This window comes from Octopus bimaculoides, chromosome 2 (genome assembly GCF_046866305.1).
Source record: "Octopus bimaculoides isolate indiv1 chromosome 2, ASM4686630v1, whole genome shotgun sequence".
Taxonomy (NCBI): domain Eukaryota; kingdom Metazoa; phylum Mollusca; class Cephalopoda; order Octopoda; family Octopodidae; genus Octopus; species Octopus bimaculoides.
In genome coordinates, this window is record NC_142929.1 from 185,221,532 (window position 1) to 185,243,815 (window position 22,284).

Sequence of the window (22,284 nt, forward strand, 5' to 3'; positions counted from 1 at the left end):
TATACACATATAACAAAAATCATACACATACGCACATGTGCATAGACTCACATGCACACATAGCACAAACTGTAACTCTGATTGCAGTACAGGTGCCAATACTTACATGTGTGTGTGTGTGTGTGTGTATATACATATACATACATATATATGCATATATATACATATATACACAATACATATATGCACATACATACAGGTAAATGCACTTGATATCAGTTAGAAATAAATATATATATATATATATATATATATATATATATATATATATGGTTGTTGGTTGTGGAGCACATTAAATGGTTGTTAACGACTACTACACAAACATTCACCTGAAGATTGTTATAGAACATGAAAGTACTTGTAAAATTGTAAAAATTGTAAGAATATGAAACAATAATGGGAAAATTGGACTTATATAGAAAACAATGAACACAAAAAGAAAACAATACGGGCAGGAAATGTTTTAGTAAATGTTGTATTACTTTAATGCTTAAAAGAAAAGGATAGATTCTTGATGTTTCGGATGCTAATCCTTCATCAGATATAATAAAACATGAGATAAAGTGGAAGGAAAACAGAGCCAAGTGGGAATACAGTTCTAAAGAGTAAGGAAGAGAGAAGGTGGAGTTATGTATGTGTGTGTGTATATATATAATTTGCTCACACATGTAAGCACGCGCATGCACACACACAGACATACATCATTTTGATTGCTTGCATACGTCACATGGAATTCTATGGTTGGTTGGCTTTCCATCATCCAGCTTTGCCTGATTCCAAACAATGTATAAAATTCTCTAAAACTACGTCTGGCAATGTTTTCACAGAAGATAAGTAATAAAGTACAACACTTTTATGATGAGGATACTTGTTTGTAACCATCGCACAATGTCAAAACAAGGATATGCAAACATGCATACATATATATACAAGCTTACACCCATACATGTGTGTGTGTGTCAGTGAGTGTAGGTATATATATATATCATCATCATCATCGTCATGATATATATATATATATATATATATGTTCTTTTATTCTTTTACTTGTTTCAGTCATTTGACTGTGGCCATGCTGGAGCACTGCCTTCAGTCAAACAAATTGATCCCAGGACTTTTTGTTTATAAGCCTAGTACTTATTCTATCCGTCTCTTTTCCCAAACCACTAAGTTATGGGAATGTAAATACACCAACATTGGTTGTCAAGTAATGGTGGGGGGACAAACAGACACACAAATATAGACACACATACACGCACACATATATATATATATATATATATATATACAACAGGCTTCTTTCAGTTTCCGTCTACCAAACCCATTCACAAGCTTTGGTCAGCCCGAGGCTATAGCAGAAGACACCTGCTCAAGGTGCCACACAGTGGGACTGAACCCGGAACCATGTGGTTGGGAAGCAAGTCATTTACCACACAGCCAAAGAGAAAGTTCTCGGTACAGTATTACATATATTTGAAAGAATGAGTAGAGATGGCTTTTTTGAGGGGATAATTTTTATTTTAATCTTAGATTAAGATAAAACTTATCTCCTCAAAAAAGTCATCTCTACTCATTCTTTTAAATAAATATATATATTTATATATATATATATATATATAGTCTGTGTGTGTGTTATATGCAGATAAGACAAGAACTTCTTAGTCACACATCCAAGACTTTACCAGTACAGATGTGGCAGTGTTAGTGAATCAGCCATTAATTCATTGGCTTTTAGTATTTAGTTCCATTCTTCTCGTGAGTAACTCAGAAGATATTGACTGGTGCTCCATGCAAGAGGATATTTACCTCTGTTACCTACATAATGTTTCCAGAACCCAAACTTAAGCACACATTTGTCATTATAATTCCGTTATTAATTAGACTCTCATCATATTTTATTTATTATTTTGTTGTAATATCAGTGGCACTTTATATTCAATCGGAATTCTTCTAACTTCCTGCAAAAGCAGGCAGGCATCACTGACTTTGCCAAACAGGAGTATTCCCCAAGGATTTCTGTAATCTTCATCATCTTCACTTACTCAGAGACACCTATTAAGTGTGTTAGTTTGTGGTTTGCGGTAAATATCAATGTTCAACAATCTAAGTTATATTGCATGATACAATATATTAGTAGATTATCCATAATTATACCACAGCTAGCAGGAATATTATATATTATTGCATGCTGCCATATCATTGATTATTTATCGTCAGCCTGCAGCTAGCAGAAATATCATACAATATAATATAATTCACACCCTAGGAGTTCCCTGTATGTTTGGTGAGACTATGGATCTCCAACTGGAAAGTTGAATGCCAACAGCACAGGTCTAGGCTTTTTTTTTTTTTTTTATGGAGGACCTGCAGTTGCCCATGTATGCAAGTCTCCCCTCTGCACACACACATACTCTTTTACTTGTTTCAGTCATTTGACTGCGGCCACGCTGGAGCACCGCCTTTAGTCAAGCAAATCGACCCCAGCACTTATTCTTTGGAAGCGTAGTACTTATTCTATTGGTCTCTTTTGCCGAACCGCTAAGTTACGGGGACGTAAACACACCAGCATCGGTTGTCAAGCGATGTTGAAGAAACAAACATAGACACACAAACACATACCCACACATACATACATATGTATATATATATATATATATATATATATATATATATATATATATATATGATAGGCTTCTTTCAGTTTCTGTCTACCAAATCCACTCACAAGGATTTGGACAGCCTAAGGCTATAGTAGAAGACACTTGCCCAAGGTGCCATGCAGTGGGACTGAACTCGGAACCATGTGGTTGGTAAGCAAGCTACTTACCACACAGCCACTCCTGCACATATATTTTATTTTTTGATTTTGTTTCAGTTATTGGACAGTGGCTATGCTAGGGTACCACCTTGAAGGATTTAGTTGAACAAATCAGCACCAGTACTTATTTTTTTAAGTCCGGTACTTCTATTGAAACATTTTGTTGAACTGCTAAGTTATGAGAACGTAAACAAACCAACACCAGTTGTCAAGTGGTGGTGGGGTACAAATTCAAACACACACAAGCACATATACAACAGGTTATCAAAGGCAGCTGGCTATGTAGCAGTTGAGGTGAAGAAGTATAAGCTGTAGTGGTGTGATTGTTGTTGGTGATCAGAAGAAATATGGTCCTCTCCAAATCCACTATGAAAAAGGTCACAGGGCTTCTGATGGTCAACACAAGCTAGAACCACAATACTATAAATAGTCACTGACCACTTTGGATTTTTTATGAACCCCATGAGATTGGACCTCATATGTCTGTATTTATAAAAAGCCTAAGCTAAACCAAAGAGCTAGTATTCACTGATGTAGCAACACCAATAACAATAATAATAATAATAATATAACAAAAATACCAGGACTAACAAGTATATATAACGTACAGGAAATAGCACTACTTTGGCACTGCACACATCCTACATAAAACACTTTCAATACAGTAAAAATAAGATCATCACAACAAACCACAGCTCATACCCAAGGCACACAGAGCTGTGCTTGGTAGTGCAGTGAAAGCACATGATAAAAATAAGATTACTGAATAATAAAATTAATAACATCATAGAATGACAAAACATAAACATGGCCACTGTTAAGAGGAAACAACAAAAACAGTGAGAATAACTCAATCTGTGAAAACCCTTAAATAGATCTATTTAGCCCTTATTTACTCCTATTAAAAGTAAAACATCATATCTGCCTATTTACATAGACGAAGTAGGTCTAAGGAGAGGACAAGTGTCTTATCTCAACTCCTTCATCTGCCCATGAAACCCAGCAACCGTTAAGGCTACTCGACTTTGTTCACCAAATACCATTGTGGTTAAGCTATTGTTACACTGGACTCAGCAGGTACTCTGAACAGTTATACTTGCACAAATAGTTAGTACTACATCAGATACTACTACTACTGCTTCTTTTTCTTTATTCCCTAGCTGACAACTGGAAGAGGAGGCTGTCCTCTCAACCAATATGCTGCTCTGGGAGCTGATGGATCATGAACTCTGGGGATGATGTTATTCCATGCTTTCTGATCCATGGTGCTCACCTTAACATGCAACATGCTAGAATTCGGGATGCTGCAACTTGAGGTCTTGCTCAATTTGTCTCACCCATGTCTTTTTTGGTGCACTGCACTGGATTCTACTACTATACTAAACACCACCACAATTTCATTAATACTATGGCCATCATTGACAGAGTAATAATTATAGTGGTTTCTAATTCAGGCACAAGGCCAGCAATTTTGAGGGTTGGGAGTTGGTCAGTTACATCAACCCCCAGTACTTGACAAGCAATTTATTTTGTCAAACCTGAAACAATAATGTGTTGACCTCAATGGGATTTGAACTCAGAACAAACATGGCATGAAATTTTTCCCAACACTTTAATGCTCCTACCAATCTTCCACTCTTTAACTGGGGTCAGTGTGAAAGTATGTTTGATAGCTGCAGGCATCACAGTGTCACCCCAACAGGAGTGTCACTACAAACATGTCTTATCTCCCACTAGATGTATGACTTCCTTCTGTGATGTAGTACTGACAAGAGAGAGAGAGAGAGAGAGAGAGAGAGAAGGGAATTCACACACCCGTTTCGACACCAATGAATATGTCTCCTGCTGCTGCTGCAAGCACCACCTAGAGGCTATGTGGAGAACTGGTGAAGAGGAATAGGAAATACGGTTGGAATTTATTGAAATATAAATTGAATCTACTTAAAGGATGATGATGATAAGAAAGAGGAGTGGTGGTGGTGGTAGCGGCAGCATTGATGATGATGATGATGATGATGATGATGATGATGATGATGATGACAAAGAGCAGTGCAGTCAAATAGAAGAATGACATAAATCAACTTGTTCTTATATAACCTGATTCCTCTCTCGCTCTCGGCAGAACATTTACCAATGGGAATAAGTCAAAATAAACATAAAAGTAAAGAGGAATAAAATCCTTTCCAAAAATGATTTATATTCTTCAAAGACAGTTTAAGTTTCTTCTCAAAGTCTTGAAGAAATATCTGTGGGATTCATGCAGGATTTCCTCTTTTAATGGTTTGATTTTTCCCAAAGATTCTAACAAGAGTCAAAGACCTACAATAAGTCAGTAAGAACCATAAATCAGGAATCAGGCTGTCATCTTTCTTTATTCTTTTAATTCTTAATGGTTCTTTAGGTGATTAATTTGTTAGGATTTCGCTAAAGACTTAAAGACTTGAGTTGTATACCAAGCATCAGGCCCATATGTTCTGAAGATAAATAACAAGGTAGCAGAGGAATTGAACCAAGTGCTTCAATTCAATAAATGTTCCCTATACATACCACATTTAACCAGTGTTTCTAAAGTAGCATCATGGAAGACACATGATAATTTTCAACATAATTTTTCTTTACAAAATAGGTGCATCTTCCTGTCACAAAATACAGTGTGTGTTTGTATGTATGTGTATATATATATATATAATCATCATCCTTTAACCATTTAGCATTCAGATTAGTCTGTCAAATGTAATGCTAATACATTCATATTGATTTGAATTAATCATGCATTATCCCATAGCTTTGAGATTTCAATGATGATTTCAATGATGTAACCATTTACACATAGAAAGACATTGTTAAATAGGTGTGAGAGGCCAGATCTGGCAAGTATAAACATAAAACAAGTAGAAAATTTGGGGCCGGTTTAAATGCTAAAGAGGTTAATGTTCATGCTTCATGCTAGCATGGGCTGGACAGTTTAGCAGGATCCAAAAGGTTTCAACGACTGCACCATGCTCCAGTGCCTACATTGGCTGCCTTTTCTGATGCCAAAGTGCAGTATGCCCATTTAATTAAAAGGCAACCATACCCTGTTGGGTGTGCAATGAGAGTGTACGCGATCGACATGTTATGTTGAGAGAAAAACTGGGCATAAGAGAAATCAAATGGGTGCAAGAAAGAAGACTGTGCTGATATGAACAAGACAACTGTATAAAGTGCTGATTGCTTGATGTGTTTGAAGCTTGTGGAAGAGGGAGACCAAGGAAGACATGATGAAGAGGTGAAAGCTGACCTCAGGGCCTGGAGCCTCTTGGAGGAAAGGACCAGGATGTCTGGTGATATGAAGTTCTTGAGAAGACCCACTCATCTCAGTGAATCTGAGTTCTGGAAACACAGTGTGCACTCGACCCACATGTTACATTGATTCATCTCACAACCATTAAACCAAATTACTTCTCAACATGCACTATATTTGCCTCTCTACCCCAACTCCTGCTGCTAACCCAACCGTATCATCTCTCTCCCTCTATTGTCCTCCTCCAGTCAACAGTATCATCATCACTATCTTGTTGCTCTCCCCACCTTGCTCTCCTTTGGATCCCTCTATCTTCCCCAATTCATGATTCATCAGTTATCCACCTTTCAACCCTATCCAGTTTTTACAGTCTCAGTCTGCCTCCCCATTCCTTCATCTTCTCATCTCCCATACAATCTTGCAAACCCCCAACCCAGTCATCTACTTCAACTCACATCATACCTTGAGGGGCCACCCAGACACCTCCTCCCCACTGCCTATCTCTTGGCAGCTCCAATTGATCATTCTCTCCCTCTTCTATGAAATGTGAACAGCCATGCAACTCCTCTACAAGAACTTGCTCTGTCCCTCTCACCTCTCCCATACTTTAACCCCTTCCTTCCCCATCATAAAGCTGCCCCTCCTCCCTCAGAGTTCATAGTCTTGCAAACTGCATGGCGACCGCAGAAGTATTGGTGACATGAAAAATATCCAGTACATGTTGTAAAGTGGATGGCCTTAGAAAGGGCATCCAACCATAGAAACCATGTCAAAGCAGACAATGGAGCATGAAGCAGTCCTTGAACCCATCAGATCTGGTCAAACCATCCACCTACACCAACACAGAACATGGACATTAAATGATGATGATGATGATGATGATGATGACGATGATGATGATGGTGAGTTATATTTGTATGCATACACACGCATATATATATATATATATATATATATATATATATATATATATATATATATATATATATATATATATATATATATATATATATATACGTACGTATGTATAGATACATATATGCACAGACACACACATACAACTAAAATACATATATTCATACACACACACACACACACACACACACACATATATATATATATATATGTATACACACACACACATGTACACAGGTATATGTGGAAGTTCATAAATGTCTGTTGTATCATCTCAATTTTCATACGATATGAGAATAAATGCCCAAGGTGTGTGTGTGTGTATGTATATATATATATATATGTGTGTGTATGTATGTATGCATGCATGTATGAAAGACCACTATTACCACTATACTATATCCAATTTACCAATCACTATTGCCGCCAATCTAGAAATGTGGAGTCTGTAAATTAGATTTTCCCCATTTTTATTAGAAAAATTTATTTCTATTTTTATTCCATTATTTTAAGTTGGTGCTGTTGGTGATGCTATTTGCAGTGGTAGTGATAGGGGTGGTGGTGGTGGTGGGTAGTAGTAGTAGTAGTAGTAGTAGTAGTAGTAGTGTTTTCTTTTGTTTCTTTCCATGGAAGATTTACATATATATATACATGCATAAAAAAATGTTTCTCTCATGATATTGTTCTGCATTTTAATGATGTGATGGCAGTGAGGTGGGGGAAGAAGGAGGAGGAAGAGGAAGAGAAGGTGGTGGTGAAAAAGAGAGACAGACAAACAGACAGACATACATACAGCAGGCAGATGGTGAGAAGAAAGACTTGTTGAATATAAGAAAGCAATTGCATGAAAGAACTATGTATGTGTATGTTTATGTATGTATGTGTGTGGTGTGTGTGTGTGTGTGCACGTGTGTGTGTGTGTGTGTGCACGTGTGTGTGTGTGAGTGCTTTGTGTATAGTATAGATGGTCTATATACATGTGGATGTGCATATGTTGTTTGGCAGGTCTAGATAGACATAGAGAGTTCTTAGCGTACGTGCTCTGTCTATGAGTTCATCTCATTTACTTAGTATAGACAGAAATAGAGTGTCATTAGTATAGACAGAAATAGAGTGTCATTAGTATAGCCAGCATATGTATCTATGTGTGTTGCTTGGTTAGTATAGGAACATAGACACTTGTCACGAAAAGTGAGACAAGGGGAATAACTCAAGTTGACCAACAGTATAAATTTAGATAAATCTGGAAAAGTGGTGATATACAGGATAACATATGCAAAAATAACCAGCAAGTTGTTAATTGGTCAATGTATTAATGTGTGTGTGTGTGTGTGTGATGGTTGCTTAGCATCTATCTATCTGCCTGCAAGTATGTTAGTGCGTATATACGTGTGTGTGTGTGTGTGTGTGTGTGTGTGTGTGTGTGTGTGTGTGTGTGTGTGTGTGTGTGTGTGTGTGTGAATCTGTATGGTTGCGTGAAAGCACATGTGCTAGTTTGCATGTGCATGTATTTCTCGTACGGGTGTCCTAAAATGCATAGTTTGTGTGTATCTGTAAGTATATATACATATGTGTATGTGTCTTAATATGCACATGTGTTTGTGATTGTGTGTGTATATGTGTTGGTGTACACAAACGTGTTTGTGTCTATATATGTGAGTAGGGGTATGTGCCTGTCTGCCTATATATACCAGTGTCAACAGATGCGTGTATCACCATGCATGTGTATATATCTATATATGAGTATATATGTGCCTGAATGCCTGTGTATTGCAACACATAGACACAATAATGCATGTTTGCCTGTGCATATGTGCATTTATACAAGAGTATTAGCAGGTGTTCACATGTTTGTGTATATATTATTTACATGTTTGTTTACATGTGTGTATGTGTTTATATACGTGTCTGTATGCATGTGTATATATTATTTACATGTTTGTTTACATGTGTGTATGTGTTTATATACGTGTCTGTATGCATGTGTATATATTATTTACATGTTTGTTTACATGTGTGTATGTGTTTGTATACGTGTCTGTATGCATGTGTATCAAAACCTCCATATGCGAAAACATGTTTGATCAATGTTTTAAATGGTTTGACTGCAATCACTGAAAGGTACTTCAGAAGTCATGAGGTCATCAGGTCATAAGGTCATGAGGTCAGACTATTCCTGCTGTTATTTTTGGCTGACCTTCATTGATTTTCTTTGCAAAGATTTTTATTTTAGTTGTCTAAAGATGAATGGTTTGATTTATTTTCTTTGTTGAACCATTCCAGCATGTCTGCTGCCCTATGGTCTCTTTCAAGACAGCAACAGCAGCAGACAGCAGATTCTACAATGTCTACAAACTATCATGCTATTAGTACTGTACTACTGTGCTTACAATCTCTACATACTTCTATGTTATTACTATACTACCATTGTATTTATAATCTCTATATACAACCTTTCTATCACAGTGTACTATTGCATCTGCAATTTCTATACTATATTTTGTACTACTGTACGGTAGTACAAAATACAGCACATCATATACATAGTACAGTACATACATACTACACAAAACAACAGATACATAGTATAGTACTATATTACATAGTAGGCATATAGTACAATTCATACACAAAACAGTACATAATACTTTAACAGTGTTGTAGATACATAGCACAACAAATAGACACTACAGTTTTATGTGTGTGTGTGTGTGTGTGTATACTCGTGCTAACATGGAAGGCTGACATATATATATATATATATATATATATATATATAATTTGTACCATGTATCTATTTACTATATATCTACAGTACAGTATAAGTGCAGATATATAGTAGATGCTATATATGGTATAATAAATACACAGTGCAGTAGAAAGACAGTATAGTACTGTACTATATGGTGTTCTATAATAATGAACATTGTATTATTATACTTTATATTCTCTACTGTATAGTAAGGCAGCAGACTTGCAGATCCTTAGAGTATGAGACAAAATACCTAACAGCAGTTGTCATAGGTCTTTATGTCCCGAGTTCAAATCCTGTTGAGATCAGCTTAGTCATTCAACCTTCAGAGGATGAGACTAATAAATTGTTCCTCTGTGCTAACATGCAGTGGATTGACAAAGTACAGTAAAGCCCAAATCTTTGCTCCAATCCTTGCCCAAATATGGAGCTCTGACAGCAGATGAAGTGATATCTCAGTTCCACATCAGTGTCACATCAATATTATTTATATGTTAAGGTGGCGAGCTGGCAGAAACGTTAGCACACCTAGCAAAATGCTTAGAGGTGGTTCATCTGTATTTACATGTTGAGTTCAAATTCCGCTGAGGTTGACTTTGCCTTTCATCCTTTTTGGGGTCGATAAATTAAGTACCAGTTGTGTACTGGGGTTGATCTAATCAACTTCCTCCCACCCATCCCCCAAAATTTCAGGCCTTGTGCCTAGGGTAGAAAACAATATTATTTATATGTTATACACTATTTTACTGACAACATAACATATATATATAATCATCATCATTACCATCAACATCACTACCGTCATCATCATGTCCACAAGGCATGGCTATGTGATTAAGAAATTTGCATGTAAGTATGTATGTTATTTGTCAGTTTTCTTTCAAGATTGCTTGCCAATAGAGGAAGAGGCAGTTTCTTACCTAAATCCAAGACTCATTCTTTGGAATTTCAACAACGTCAACAGGGTATTTGTGCAGTTTTGTGTGTATGTGTGCAATATTTGGAGTCAGGGCATGTGCAGATCTGTATGTTTGTTACATGAGCACAATGTATTTTTCTCAATGTATACTTTGTCAATACTTATTTATATCTTCTAACACATGTTGAGTGCCCCCCCCCCCCACAAATACAGACACAGACATATATTCATACGCACATAAATACATATGTGTGTGTGTGTATAAATGTCGATTGATGAAAATGAGTACTCAATACCACATTGGTGGATATAATTTCTTTATTTCTAAATTAAGGCTACCATTGGTTTCATGTTAAGAAAAGAAGGAAAATATCCTAGTGTCTTAACTATTTTTCCAGCCGATCACATGGAGAAAGGTGTTTGCTTCCATTTTGTAAAACAGTCTCATAAGTTTGCAGGAATAAAACAATGCATCAATGAATCAAGTGACGTTATGCTTGATTGGCATTTTTTCGATGTTCGTCTCCCATGGAGTTGTCTTTTGAGCAAATTTCTATGTGGTCAATTTGTTTGTATCTGCATTATTTTGTTTTTGTTCTGGGCATGGTGTTCTTATACTCAAGTGCTAAGGTAGTTCGTCATAGGGATATATTTCTTCGGTGTATGGAGTTTGTGTGCTATGTGTGTTCATGTTTAGGAAAGGGGCTAATCCTGGTGGGGCTACCGTCACAGATAGGGGCTCTTCTTTGAAATATCTGAGTGTAAAATATTCTCTCCCTGCGTATGCAGGGAGAGAAGGTTTCATCCCTACTGTTTAGGATGTTATCTGTTGATGGTATAAGGTTTAATTTTTCAGTAATACAGAGATCACATTTAATACCCCTGCCCTCTGTATTTTTTGACTTTAGCAATAATTTTCCATTCAATCTGGGGGTTGCTTATTCCACCTTCTTTCAATGTCCATGTCATATTTGACAATTATGTTGCATGTATTTTGTCTTTGTCTCTGAATGACACCAGATGTTGCATATACTTTTCCTTGAACGAGTTGCTCGTCATTCCAATATATGTCTTTGCTATTCTGTTGGGGTCTGTGATCTGGCCTTGTATATGAGTTCTTTCTTGAAACAGCTGCTGTTTAGAGGGCAGCAGTCCAGGGATCTACAGTTGCATTGTCTTTCGGAGGTGTTTCTGGTATATATATGTTTATTGTGATTGAGTATTATTGACCCTATATTGGGGAGGTAACTATAACTAACTTTAACAGTATTTCTGTTGAGGACCTTGTGGTATTTGTGGGAATGTGGAAAGTGGCCATCTATTAGTTTTGAGAATTTTCTAACTATGTTAGTAGCTACATTCATGCTATAAGGTGGGTTGAACTATAAGATTTTCCGCTGTCTGAGTCGTCTTGGTCTATTTATATTTGGTTCAAAGTCGTATATGTTATTCTTGAAGTTGGACCTTTCTAATGCAGCACTATAATATGGAGTGGCTTTTTCAAAAGTGTTTTTGTTAGCAGATAAATTGGAGATGCACCTGCTAATGTTATTAACCATTTGTTTAATTACTGCTGGTGGGTGGTTGGAACCTATGTCTATTTACCCAAAAGACAAATCCAAGAGAGACAAACATCCAAAAGTTGCCACCCACGTGTAACGTCCCTTGATTCATTGTTTTATTCACGTGAATTTATGAGAACCCTTGTGAACTAAACAAGACTGTTTTCCAAAATGGAGGTGAACACCTTTCTCCATTTGATTGGCTTGAAAAATTGTTTAGACATTGGGATATTTTCCTATTTTTCTTAACATGTAACCAATGATAGCCTTAATTCACACACATGCACACACACATATATGTATTTTTCACTCGTTGGTAATGTGCTGTACTTATTGTGTATGTTTTTGTGTGTGTTTTGTCCTGTACTTATCTCTCATGTGTTTACATATTTTTCACTCATTGGTGATGTCCTGTAGACAATGTGTATTTTTTATTTTATTTATAAATAATCGAACGCCACACAGCCTTGACCACAGTAAGTTCTTACATCTATATATAATTTCTGCGACTACACATCATTTTCTTTCTTTCTCTCTATCCCACTATAACCTTCTTTGCTTCCCCTATCTGTCCTTCTTCCACTCCCTACTACTTGTTGTTCCTTCTCCCTTCTCCTCACTCTTTTTGTTTCTTTCCCTCATCCTCTTTCTTGTCTCCCTCCCCCTCTGCCTCACACATGACTACAGGCCATTTCTCTTGCCCCTGTCTTTTCTGGACAAGAAGCTCACCAGGTTGGATGTCATTTCCCTTGGCTCCCAACAATTTTCTTCTATTATTTTCTTCTTTTCTAATTATTCTTTTTCTTCTCTTCTAATTATTCTGTTTCCTTGAAAAAATTTCTCCAAGGCATTACTCATTACAATTCATCTTAGCCCAACAGCCCTTAATGCTTGTCTTCATTGATTGTTTACTTTGAACGTCCACTCTGTCATTGTTTGTTCATTCGAAGCTCTAACACTCCATGAATTTTATATTTTAAAAATTTCTGGATGCTGCTGTCTTATGAAGTTTCTCTATACTGTCATTAAAAGCATGAAATAGAAGTAATAAACAGTCTGACAACTGATGAGGAGTTATCTTCTTTTGGTATTTTGTCCCCTACTTTGCTCTCATGTGTTTAAGTATTTTTCACTCACTGCTTATGTCCTGTACACAATGTGTGCTTTTTATTTTATTTATTTACAATCGAACACCATGCAGCCATGACCACAGTGAGTTCTTATATATATACATGTATATGTATATTTTTATATATATATATATACATTTACACACACACACATATATATATATATAGATAGATCAACAGAGAGAAAGAGATATACATATATGTAAATATATATGTATTTACACATATCTGGATGCAGGCATATATAAATATATATATATATGTATGTGTGTGTGTGTGCATATATATATACCCACACACACACACAAACACACACATGTATATACCTATACAAATATACAATGTACTGAAACACACACATTTATGTGTGTGCATGTTTCTTTGTAAAATATAAATGTATGTAAAATTAGTATGCATATGCTATAAATAGATAAATAGATAGATAGATAGATAGATAGATAGATAGATAGATAGATAGATAGATAGATAGATAGATAGATAGATAATTATATATAATTAATAGAATGAATAAAATCGCTGCTAGAAGAATTACTCTCAAATCAATTAGATCTCACTTCAATATCGTAACTGTAATATAAGCTCAAATCATACAAGTGTCGGTACATCAAAAGAAAAAGGAGTAAAAAAGCATATTAAACATCCGTGGCTGGTTCATCAGCCTTCTGTTACTTTTTACTGCAACAATTCTACAGCAATGTTCTAAACTTTTTTTTTAGCAGGGTTTTTTTGTTATGTTTTTTTTTTTTCCTTTGTACCTATAGTTGTTGTTGTTGGTTTTCTGCCTCCCACTCTCGCCTATTGGTTTGTGCTGCTCCTTAAACCACACCCATTTATATCCCAATTTTTTTTTTCCCCAAAACAAACCAGCAAAAACAAAAAGGAAAAGAAAAACGAACTAAATATGGTAAATTGCAGGTGAGATAGATGTAAAGAAATAATGAAAATAGAGAGTGAAAAGAGCAGTGTACTTACCACTTCTAGTGCATGTTCTGTGGTTATTTTGCCTTCTTTTACCATTACCATTAACGCTATTCGGTCATCATCATTCATTGTGATTTCATAGGCATTTGGGTCACCTGCAACATGTGGAAGTTAAAATTCAATTAAAGAATACAGGCACAGGTATGGCCATGTTGTTAAGAAGATTGCTTTGTAATCATAAGATTTTGGGGTTCAGTCCCACAGCACAGCACCTTGGGCAAGTGTCTTCTACAATAGCTCCAGGGCAACAAATGCTTTGCAAGTGAATTTCATAGTTGGAAACTGCAGGGGCCCTACAAACATACATACATATATATATAGGAGAAGAAACTCCGTTTTTCCAACCGATCCACCTGCTAGTGTACAACCTTACAAAAGATTGTACCTACTCAACTAATAACCAGGAGTAACTCTGGATTTAATATATATGCATATATATATGCATCACACAATGATGATGGGATGAAAGAAATGGTTGATGGGAGAAGCAAACAACGCCCGCCGATTGTTGCATTCTTCAAAACATTGTTCTTTTTATTTGAAACAAAACAAAAAAGTTCAAAGAAAGTTACAAAAAAGGAGGAAGAAGGAACGAAAACAGTTCAAAGAAAACCAGTTCAAGAACACAGCAGACACAAATTTTCCGGCCACTAGGTACTCCAGACCAACTGGTACTCCCAATAGTAACAGGAACACAGCTTCCACAAATTTCACCAATTATTGGTGAAAAAAAATTCCACTATTTTTGGAGGCGAGACACGCCCCCAAAACAACAATTCTCACAATTAAGTGAGACAGTGCAACTACAGGCAGACAAATGCCTCGGAACTCAGTAGGAATTTTTTGTTTGCAAAAAAAATTGAACAACAAACAACAAACCCCCATTGAATCCCCCAAAAACAAACGTCTTACCTTATAGTTGCACCTTCAATGTTCTTCACTTCAAGACCACTGCGAAGGCACATCTTGACAGCATTCAGTACAAAAACAACACTGACTCACACATGCACAGTAAGCGAGCTACGTACTACACAGCCACACCTGCACCTATGTATGTATATAAAATCGTATATGTATGTGTAGTATACACACATACGCCACAAAGCCGTAACCATTGAAATATCTAATTTATATTTTATTATTTCATTTCCTCTTTCATTTATTTTGGGTGGAAGGGGGTACCCTTCTTTCTGTTTGCAATGGGAGAGAAAGAGAGGGAGAGAAAGAGAGAGAGAGAGGGGGGGGAGAGAGGGGGGGAGAGAGAGGGGGGAGAGAGAGGGGGGAGAGAGAGAGAGAGAGAGAGAGAGAGAGAGAGAGAGCAACAACAGCAACTACAACAACAATGAATAAGCATGTGAAACAAATAAGAACAAAATTGAAATATTCACAACATTCCTTGGATTGAAATATTATGAAAAGAGATTATGATGAAAGAGAGAGGGAAAGGGAGGGACGGGGAAGGAGAGAGGAGGAGGAGAAATATAGAGGTATATAACGGAAGGTAGAGAGAAACAGAGGAGGAGAGAGAGGAGTTAGAGAGAGATGAGGAGAAATATAGAGAATAAGACAAAAGACAGATTTAGAAGTTGATTCAGCTGTGAATGTGGTGAGCTGACTAGCTGTGGTGGTGACGATGATGATGTTGGTGGTGATGGTGGTGGTGGTGGTGGTAATGATGGCAGTGGTGGTGCTAGTGCTATAGTATGGTAGTGGTAAACGTGTTGGTGCCAGCGTAGTATGGCAGTGTAGGTAATATAGCGCTGGCAGAAGTATGATAGTGGTGGTTGTAATAGTATGGGTGCTAAATGTAATGTTGTAGTGGTAGTGATATTACAATGCAGAGGATAATATTATTGTGATGATGGCAGTATGGCAGTGGTATTTGTAGTTGTGGTGGTGGTGGTGGCGGCATTAATGATTATAGTGGTGGAGGCGGATGGTGGGGGGGAGAAATAAATTATGTAATGAGAAGTAAGCAGTAATGAAAGGAAGATGGAGAACAAGTGTAACAACCACACACACACACACACACACACACAACACTCTACTGTAAAATACAGCTTCTAACATTGATAGAACAGGCAGTATTGTAATCTTTTAAAAAACTTTTGTATCCGATATGGATTTTATGGAAGAGAGAGTAAAGAATATTGTAGAATCATCACTGGAATCTGATGTGGCTTTTGAAATCAAGCCTCTTTTTCTTTTTTTTTTTCTTTTTTTTCATCCGATGTGGATTTTATAAAAGAGAACGTAAGAAGAAACTGTAGAAAAGTCAGTGGATTCTGACTTTGTTGGTGTGCTTTTGAAATCAGAACTTTTTTTTAGGATCCAATGTGAATGACATTGGAGAGAAAGTAAGGAATAGCTGTAGAAAGAATACTGGAATTTAATGTGGTGGATGTGCTTTTGAAATCTCTTTTCCTTTTTTTTTTTTTTTTTGGATCCAGTGTAGATTTTATTGAAAAGAAAGGAATTGGAGAGAGAAAGAGAGTGAAGTGGAATCTGACATCATAGATGTACTTTAGAAATCCTTTTTTTTTTTTGATTCAATGTGTTTGAAGAGAGGGAGAGACAGAGAGAAAGAGAGAAAGAAAGAGAGAGAGAAAGAGAGAGAGACAGAGAGAAAGAGAGAGAGCAGTAGAGACTGACATGTTGGTATGCTTTTGAAATCCAGTTTGTTTGGATCCAATATGAATTTTATTAAAGAAAATGCAAGAGATACTAAGGAGAGAAAGAGAGAGAGACAGAGACAGACAGACACAGAGAGAGCACTGGAATCTGACTTGGTAGATGTACTTTTGAAATCTAGGTTGGTTTCTTTTTTTTTTTTTTTTTTTTTTTTGGTCCAATGTGAATCTTATTGATGGGAAAGTAAGAGACACGTTAGTTATTCTTTTGAAATCTAGCAGGTATTACTAGAGAAAAACAACTAACGACTGAAGATATCAAAGTAGAATCTGGTAAAGCAAAGTATACTTTTGAAAATCAGTTGTTTTCTTTTAAGTGGTGGGGGGAAGAATTAAAGAAACGATAGGGAATGCAGTAGATTGAGAGACAGAAAGAGAGAGAGAGAGAGAGAGACAAACAGACAGACAGACAGACAGACTGAGTGAGTGCTGGAATCCAACATATAGGTGTGCTTTGGAAATCTAGCTTTTGTGGATCCAATATGGTCTTTATTGAAGAGATGTAAGGAATACTCTTGAGGGAGTACTAGGATCTAACATGCTAGTTATTCTTTTGAAATCTGATGGATTTTATTGGAGAAAAAGTGCAGAATATTGTAGATATCTAAGTGGAATCTGATATGGTAACTGAGCTTTCTAAAACAGTTTTTTTTTTTGTTTTTGTGTGTTTGTTGTGTCTTTTTTTTTCTTGGTGGTGGAAGATATCTAATGTAGATTTTATTGAAGAGACAGTTAGGAATATTATCAAGAGAACACAAGAATATGACATGTAGGTATGCTTTTGAAATCTAGCAGCTTTTTGGGATCCAATATGGATTTTATTGAAGGGAAATTAAGGCATACTTGAGTGAAAGCATTGGGATCAGACGTCGTAATTATTCTTTTGAAATCTAATGAATTTTAATGAAGAAAATGTGCAGAACACTGAAGATATCTAAGTGGAATCTGATATGGTAACCATGCTTTAAAATCAGTTGTTTTTTCCCCTTTTTCTTTTTTGTATTTTTGTTGGAGGGGTGGGGCACCCAATGTAGATTTTATTGAAGAGACAGCAGAAATAACACTGGAATCTGACATAGTAGCTATTATTATGAAATTTAACTTTATTTTATTTTATTTTTGTATCCAATGTGGATTTTGCTGAAGAAGAGGTATGGAATTCTATAGATATCTAATTGGCTAACTGGGATTTGATATGGTAACTGTGCTTTTGAAAATCAGTTTTTATTTTTTGTTTTTTGTTTTTTAAGGGAAGCGTAGGGAAGAGATCCAATGTGTATTTTATTAAAGAGAAAGTAAAGAATACTGTAGAAAGATCACTGGAATTTGATATGGTAACTGTATTTTTCAAATTGAGTTTGTTTCTTTGTTTTCGTTTTGTTGGGTTTTTTTTGTTTGTTTGTTTCTTCTTCAGCTGTCATTTAAACAAGTCAAGTGGAAAAAGGCATCAAACATAAACATCTTTATATCTGCACTTGATTTTTATTGAGCGATATCTTCTTCTTGTTACTATTGTTGTTGTCGTTGTTGTGGTTCATGGTGGCAGGAATGTGTATTTTAGCTGTTGTGATGGTGAGAGTGTGTGTTGTGGTCGTTATGGTGATGGTAATAGTATGTGTTGTTGTTGTTGTGGTGGTGGTAGTGGTGGTGTAGATGATGAGGATGTATTGTGGTGGTAGTGGTGGTGTAGATGATGAGGATGTGTTGTGGTAGAGGTGGTGGTGGTGGTGGCATGTAACTTGTTGTTTTGTTGTTGTAGTTGTGCATAGCTGCCATTGTAGTTGTAACTGTTGTACATGTTGATGATATTGATGTAGTGGCGGTAGTAGTGGAGTGGTTTCTGTTGCTTTTCTGTATACTGTCGATGCTGCACTTGTTGCTGTTGGTGTTGTTGCTGTAGCTGCAGCTGTTGCTGCTGCTGTTGTAAATCACAACTGTGTACAACAACAACAACAACAACCAAAACAACAATAACAACAACTACAACAATAAACAACAACAACAACCAAAACAACAGCAACAACAGTTACGATGTCTTCAATGGATTGGCATCATTACACAAGAGAAGAATTTACAAAACAAGAAAATACATACAAATACAAAACAAAAATGAAATACAAAAGTAATTAATAAAAAGGGAAACATTGGAAACACAGCTGCTACAACAACACTAGACAAGAAAATCCAACATTCTAAATCAGAGTCAATAGACTCCAGTTTGGAAGAGAGAATTCTTGTGAAGAGATTCCTCAACTTCACAGAGCGAAGGATTCCATTGATTGTATTTTAGTGAGGTTTAGATGGGGAGATGTTTAGAAACAGTGACGCTAACACATATGAGGTACCGTTGATGCTGACTGCTTTACATTGAGAAAGGATTTAATGCTGCAGGGTGGGGGACATATTATGGGGTTTTAATGTTATTTGTTAGTTTGCACCCCTAACTGCCTCCTAAAAAGACAAAAAAAAAAAAAAGAACCCTTTTTTGTTTTTATTTATTTTCCATTTTGTTTTGCGAAAATCAAGAAAAATAAACACTGAATAAAATAAGATAAAATAAAATAAAGTAAAACTAAATGTGAAATTCAAAAGTAAAATTTAAAAAATAAAAAAAAAGAGAGAGAGAGAGAAAAGGCCTTCCTAAATACATGAAGCATTTTATGGTGAGTGAGTGTGATTTGAAATCACAAACCAAGATTGATAGCTTCACAAGAACTGAAAGACTCTATTTGTCACAGAGATCAACTCTTAATCTCTAATGGAAGTAGGATGGATTAAAAGATGCTATTTGCTGAATAATTTTTAAACTGACTGAAATTCCAAATTCTAGATTCCTTTTCTGTAGAAATCATTGCTTTGCCTTCTCCTCCCCCCTCTCTCCCTCTCTCTTTCTGAGTCAACCCTAAATGAAATTAGAATTTGTAATTTCTGATGAATTATTGCCTGGCATTTAGTGTGAGAGAATGAAGTATTCTACGTAACTTTATTCACTTAAACCCTTCACCTCTCACCCTTATCTAGCTGCAATCGCTTCACACACATTTTTGAATGTGACTAATATAACTCTGAAGTGGAAACACTGACACACAAATATAGTTCTCTGTTATAATTGCCATTGTGGATTAATGTTGCTTTTATTTTTCAATTTACCAATTAAAAATAATAAGGAAAAAACTGTTAACCTTTTGTAAAAATCTTTTAGGCTTTGAAAGAGTGAATGAAATTTATTAATTATAAATATCTGTTTTATCAAACACATGCTCACGCACACACACAAACACACACATGTGTTATCATACATATATACATATATATATATATGGAGGTGCAATGGCCCAGTGGTTAGGGCAGCGGACTCGCGGTCATAGGATTACGGTTTCGATTCCCAGACCGGACGTTGTGAGTGTTTATTGAGTGAGAACACCTAGAGCTCCACGAGGCTCCGGCAGGGGATGGTGGCGAACCCTGCTGTACTCTTCCACGACAACTTTCTCTCACTCTTTCTTCCTGTTTCTGTTGTGGCTGTAACTCAAAGGGTCAGAATTGTCACACTGTGTCACGCTGAATATCCCTGAGAACTATGTTAAGGGTACACGTGTCTGTGGAGTGCTCAGCCACTTGCACGTTAATTTCACGAGCAGGCTGTTCTGTTGATCGGATCAACTGGAACCCTCGACGTCGTAAGAGACGGAGTGCCAACAACATATATATATATATATCTACATACCTACATATATATCTTTTACTTGTTCCAGTCATTACACTGGCTATGTTGAAGCCATTGCCTTGAGGAATTTTAGATGAAAGAATGAACCCCAGAACATTTTAGTTTTATTTGTTTGTTTGCTTTTTTGTTTCTTTTTAGCCTGGTACTTATCCTATCAGGCTCTTTTGTCAGGCCACGAAGTTAGAGGAACATAAACACACCAACACCAATTGTCAAGCAGTGATGGGGGAACAAACACAGACATAAAGACATACACACAATATATGGGTGTGTGTGTGTGTGTGTGTGTGTGTGTGTGTGTGTGTGTGTGTGTGTGTGTGTGTCGTGTGTGTGTCGTGTGTGTATAGGTGCATATGTAGCTGTGCGGTAAGAAGCTTGCTTCCCAACCACATGATTCTGGGTTCAGACCCACTGTGTGAGACCTAGTGCAAGTGTCTTCTACTATAGCCTCGGGCCAACCAAACCCTTGTGAGTGGATTTGGTAGATGGAAACTGAAAGAAGCCTGTCATATATATATATATATATATATATATATATATATATATATATATAAAATAAATAAATAAATATATATATATATATATATACTCCAAGAGAATTAGGGGTTGAGGATCCAACCCACTAAGGGATAGTATATATCCAATAAACAGCTGTAAGATTTTGTCCCTTCTCCAATTGCTAGATGTCCTGTAAATTTGAAATCTTAATTGTTGATATGACATGGTATGTCATAAGTGTCTGTATATTGTCTTTTTTGTCATTTTGGTTATAAAATAAACAGATTTATCAACGGGATACATTGTCTGCAAGTTGATGGGTACCTCATATTCCCCTCCATTTTCTTATTGCTATATATATATATATATATATATATATATATATATATATATATTTATGTGTATGTGTGTGTCTTTGTGTCTGTGTTTGTTCCTCCACCATTGATGTTGGTGTGTTTACATCTCCATAACTTAGTGGTTCAGCAAAAGAGACCAGTAGGATAAGTTACAAAGAATAAGTCCTGGAATCAATTGCTTCGACTAAAAACCCTTTAAGGTAGTGCTCCAGCATGGCCACAGTCAAAATGATTGAAACAATTAAAAGAATAAAGGATGGATATATATATATATACAAACAGACAGGCAGACAGATAGATAGATAGATACACACAAGGCAATTGATAATTTGCTATGTTTAAGAAGACTCACTCAGCTATGTAAAATCAAGGCCACATAGATAAATCCTTTAAGTTCATACCCCATCTCCCATACAAAATCTTCCCCCATCCACATTGAATCTCTTCCCCAAAAACTTATCTTCTCAATACCCCCTCCTTCTACCTGTACCTATTCATTACACCCTCTCTCCATCTGCAACTCTCCTTTTGCACTCTCCCCACCTGAGGTAGCCATGTTTCCCCCTCCTTTAATGCAAAACTCCTTTGTCTGTCCGTCAATACTACTCCTCACCTCAACAGAAGGTTCTTGT

At 36.3% G+C, this 22,284-nt stretch overlaps 1 protein-coding gene across 9 annotated transcripts in view; it reads right to left on the bottom strand.

Annotated features, from left to right (window-relative positions):
* The window catches only part of LOC106881487 (uncharacterized), a 378,451-nt gene that overhangs the window by 44,932 nt on the left and 311,235 nt on the right, over positions 1–22,284 (bottom strand). For all 9 annotated transcript variants that reach the window (XM_089348179.1, XM_089348176.1, XM_089348175.1 and 6 more), the window contains one exon: positions 14,373–14,476. In XM_089348179.1, the coding sequence (XP_089204305.1) occupies positions 14,373–14,476 (104 nt within the window). The remainder of the gene's footprint in view (positions 1–14,372; positions 14,477–22,284) is intronic.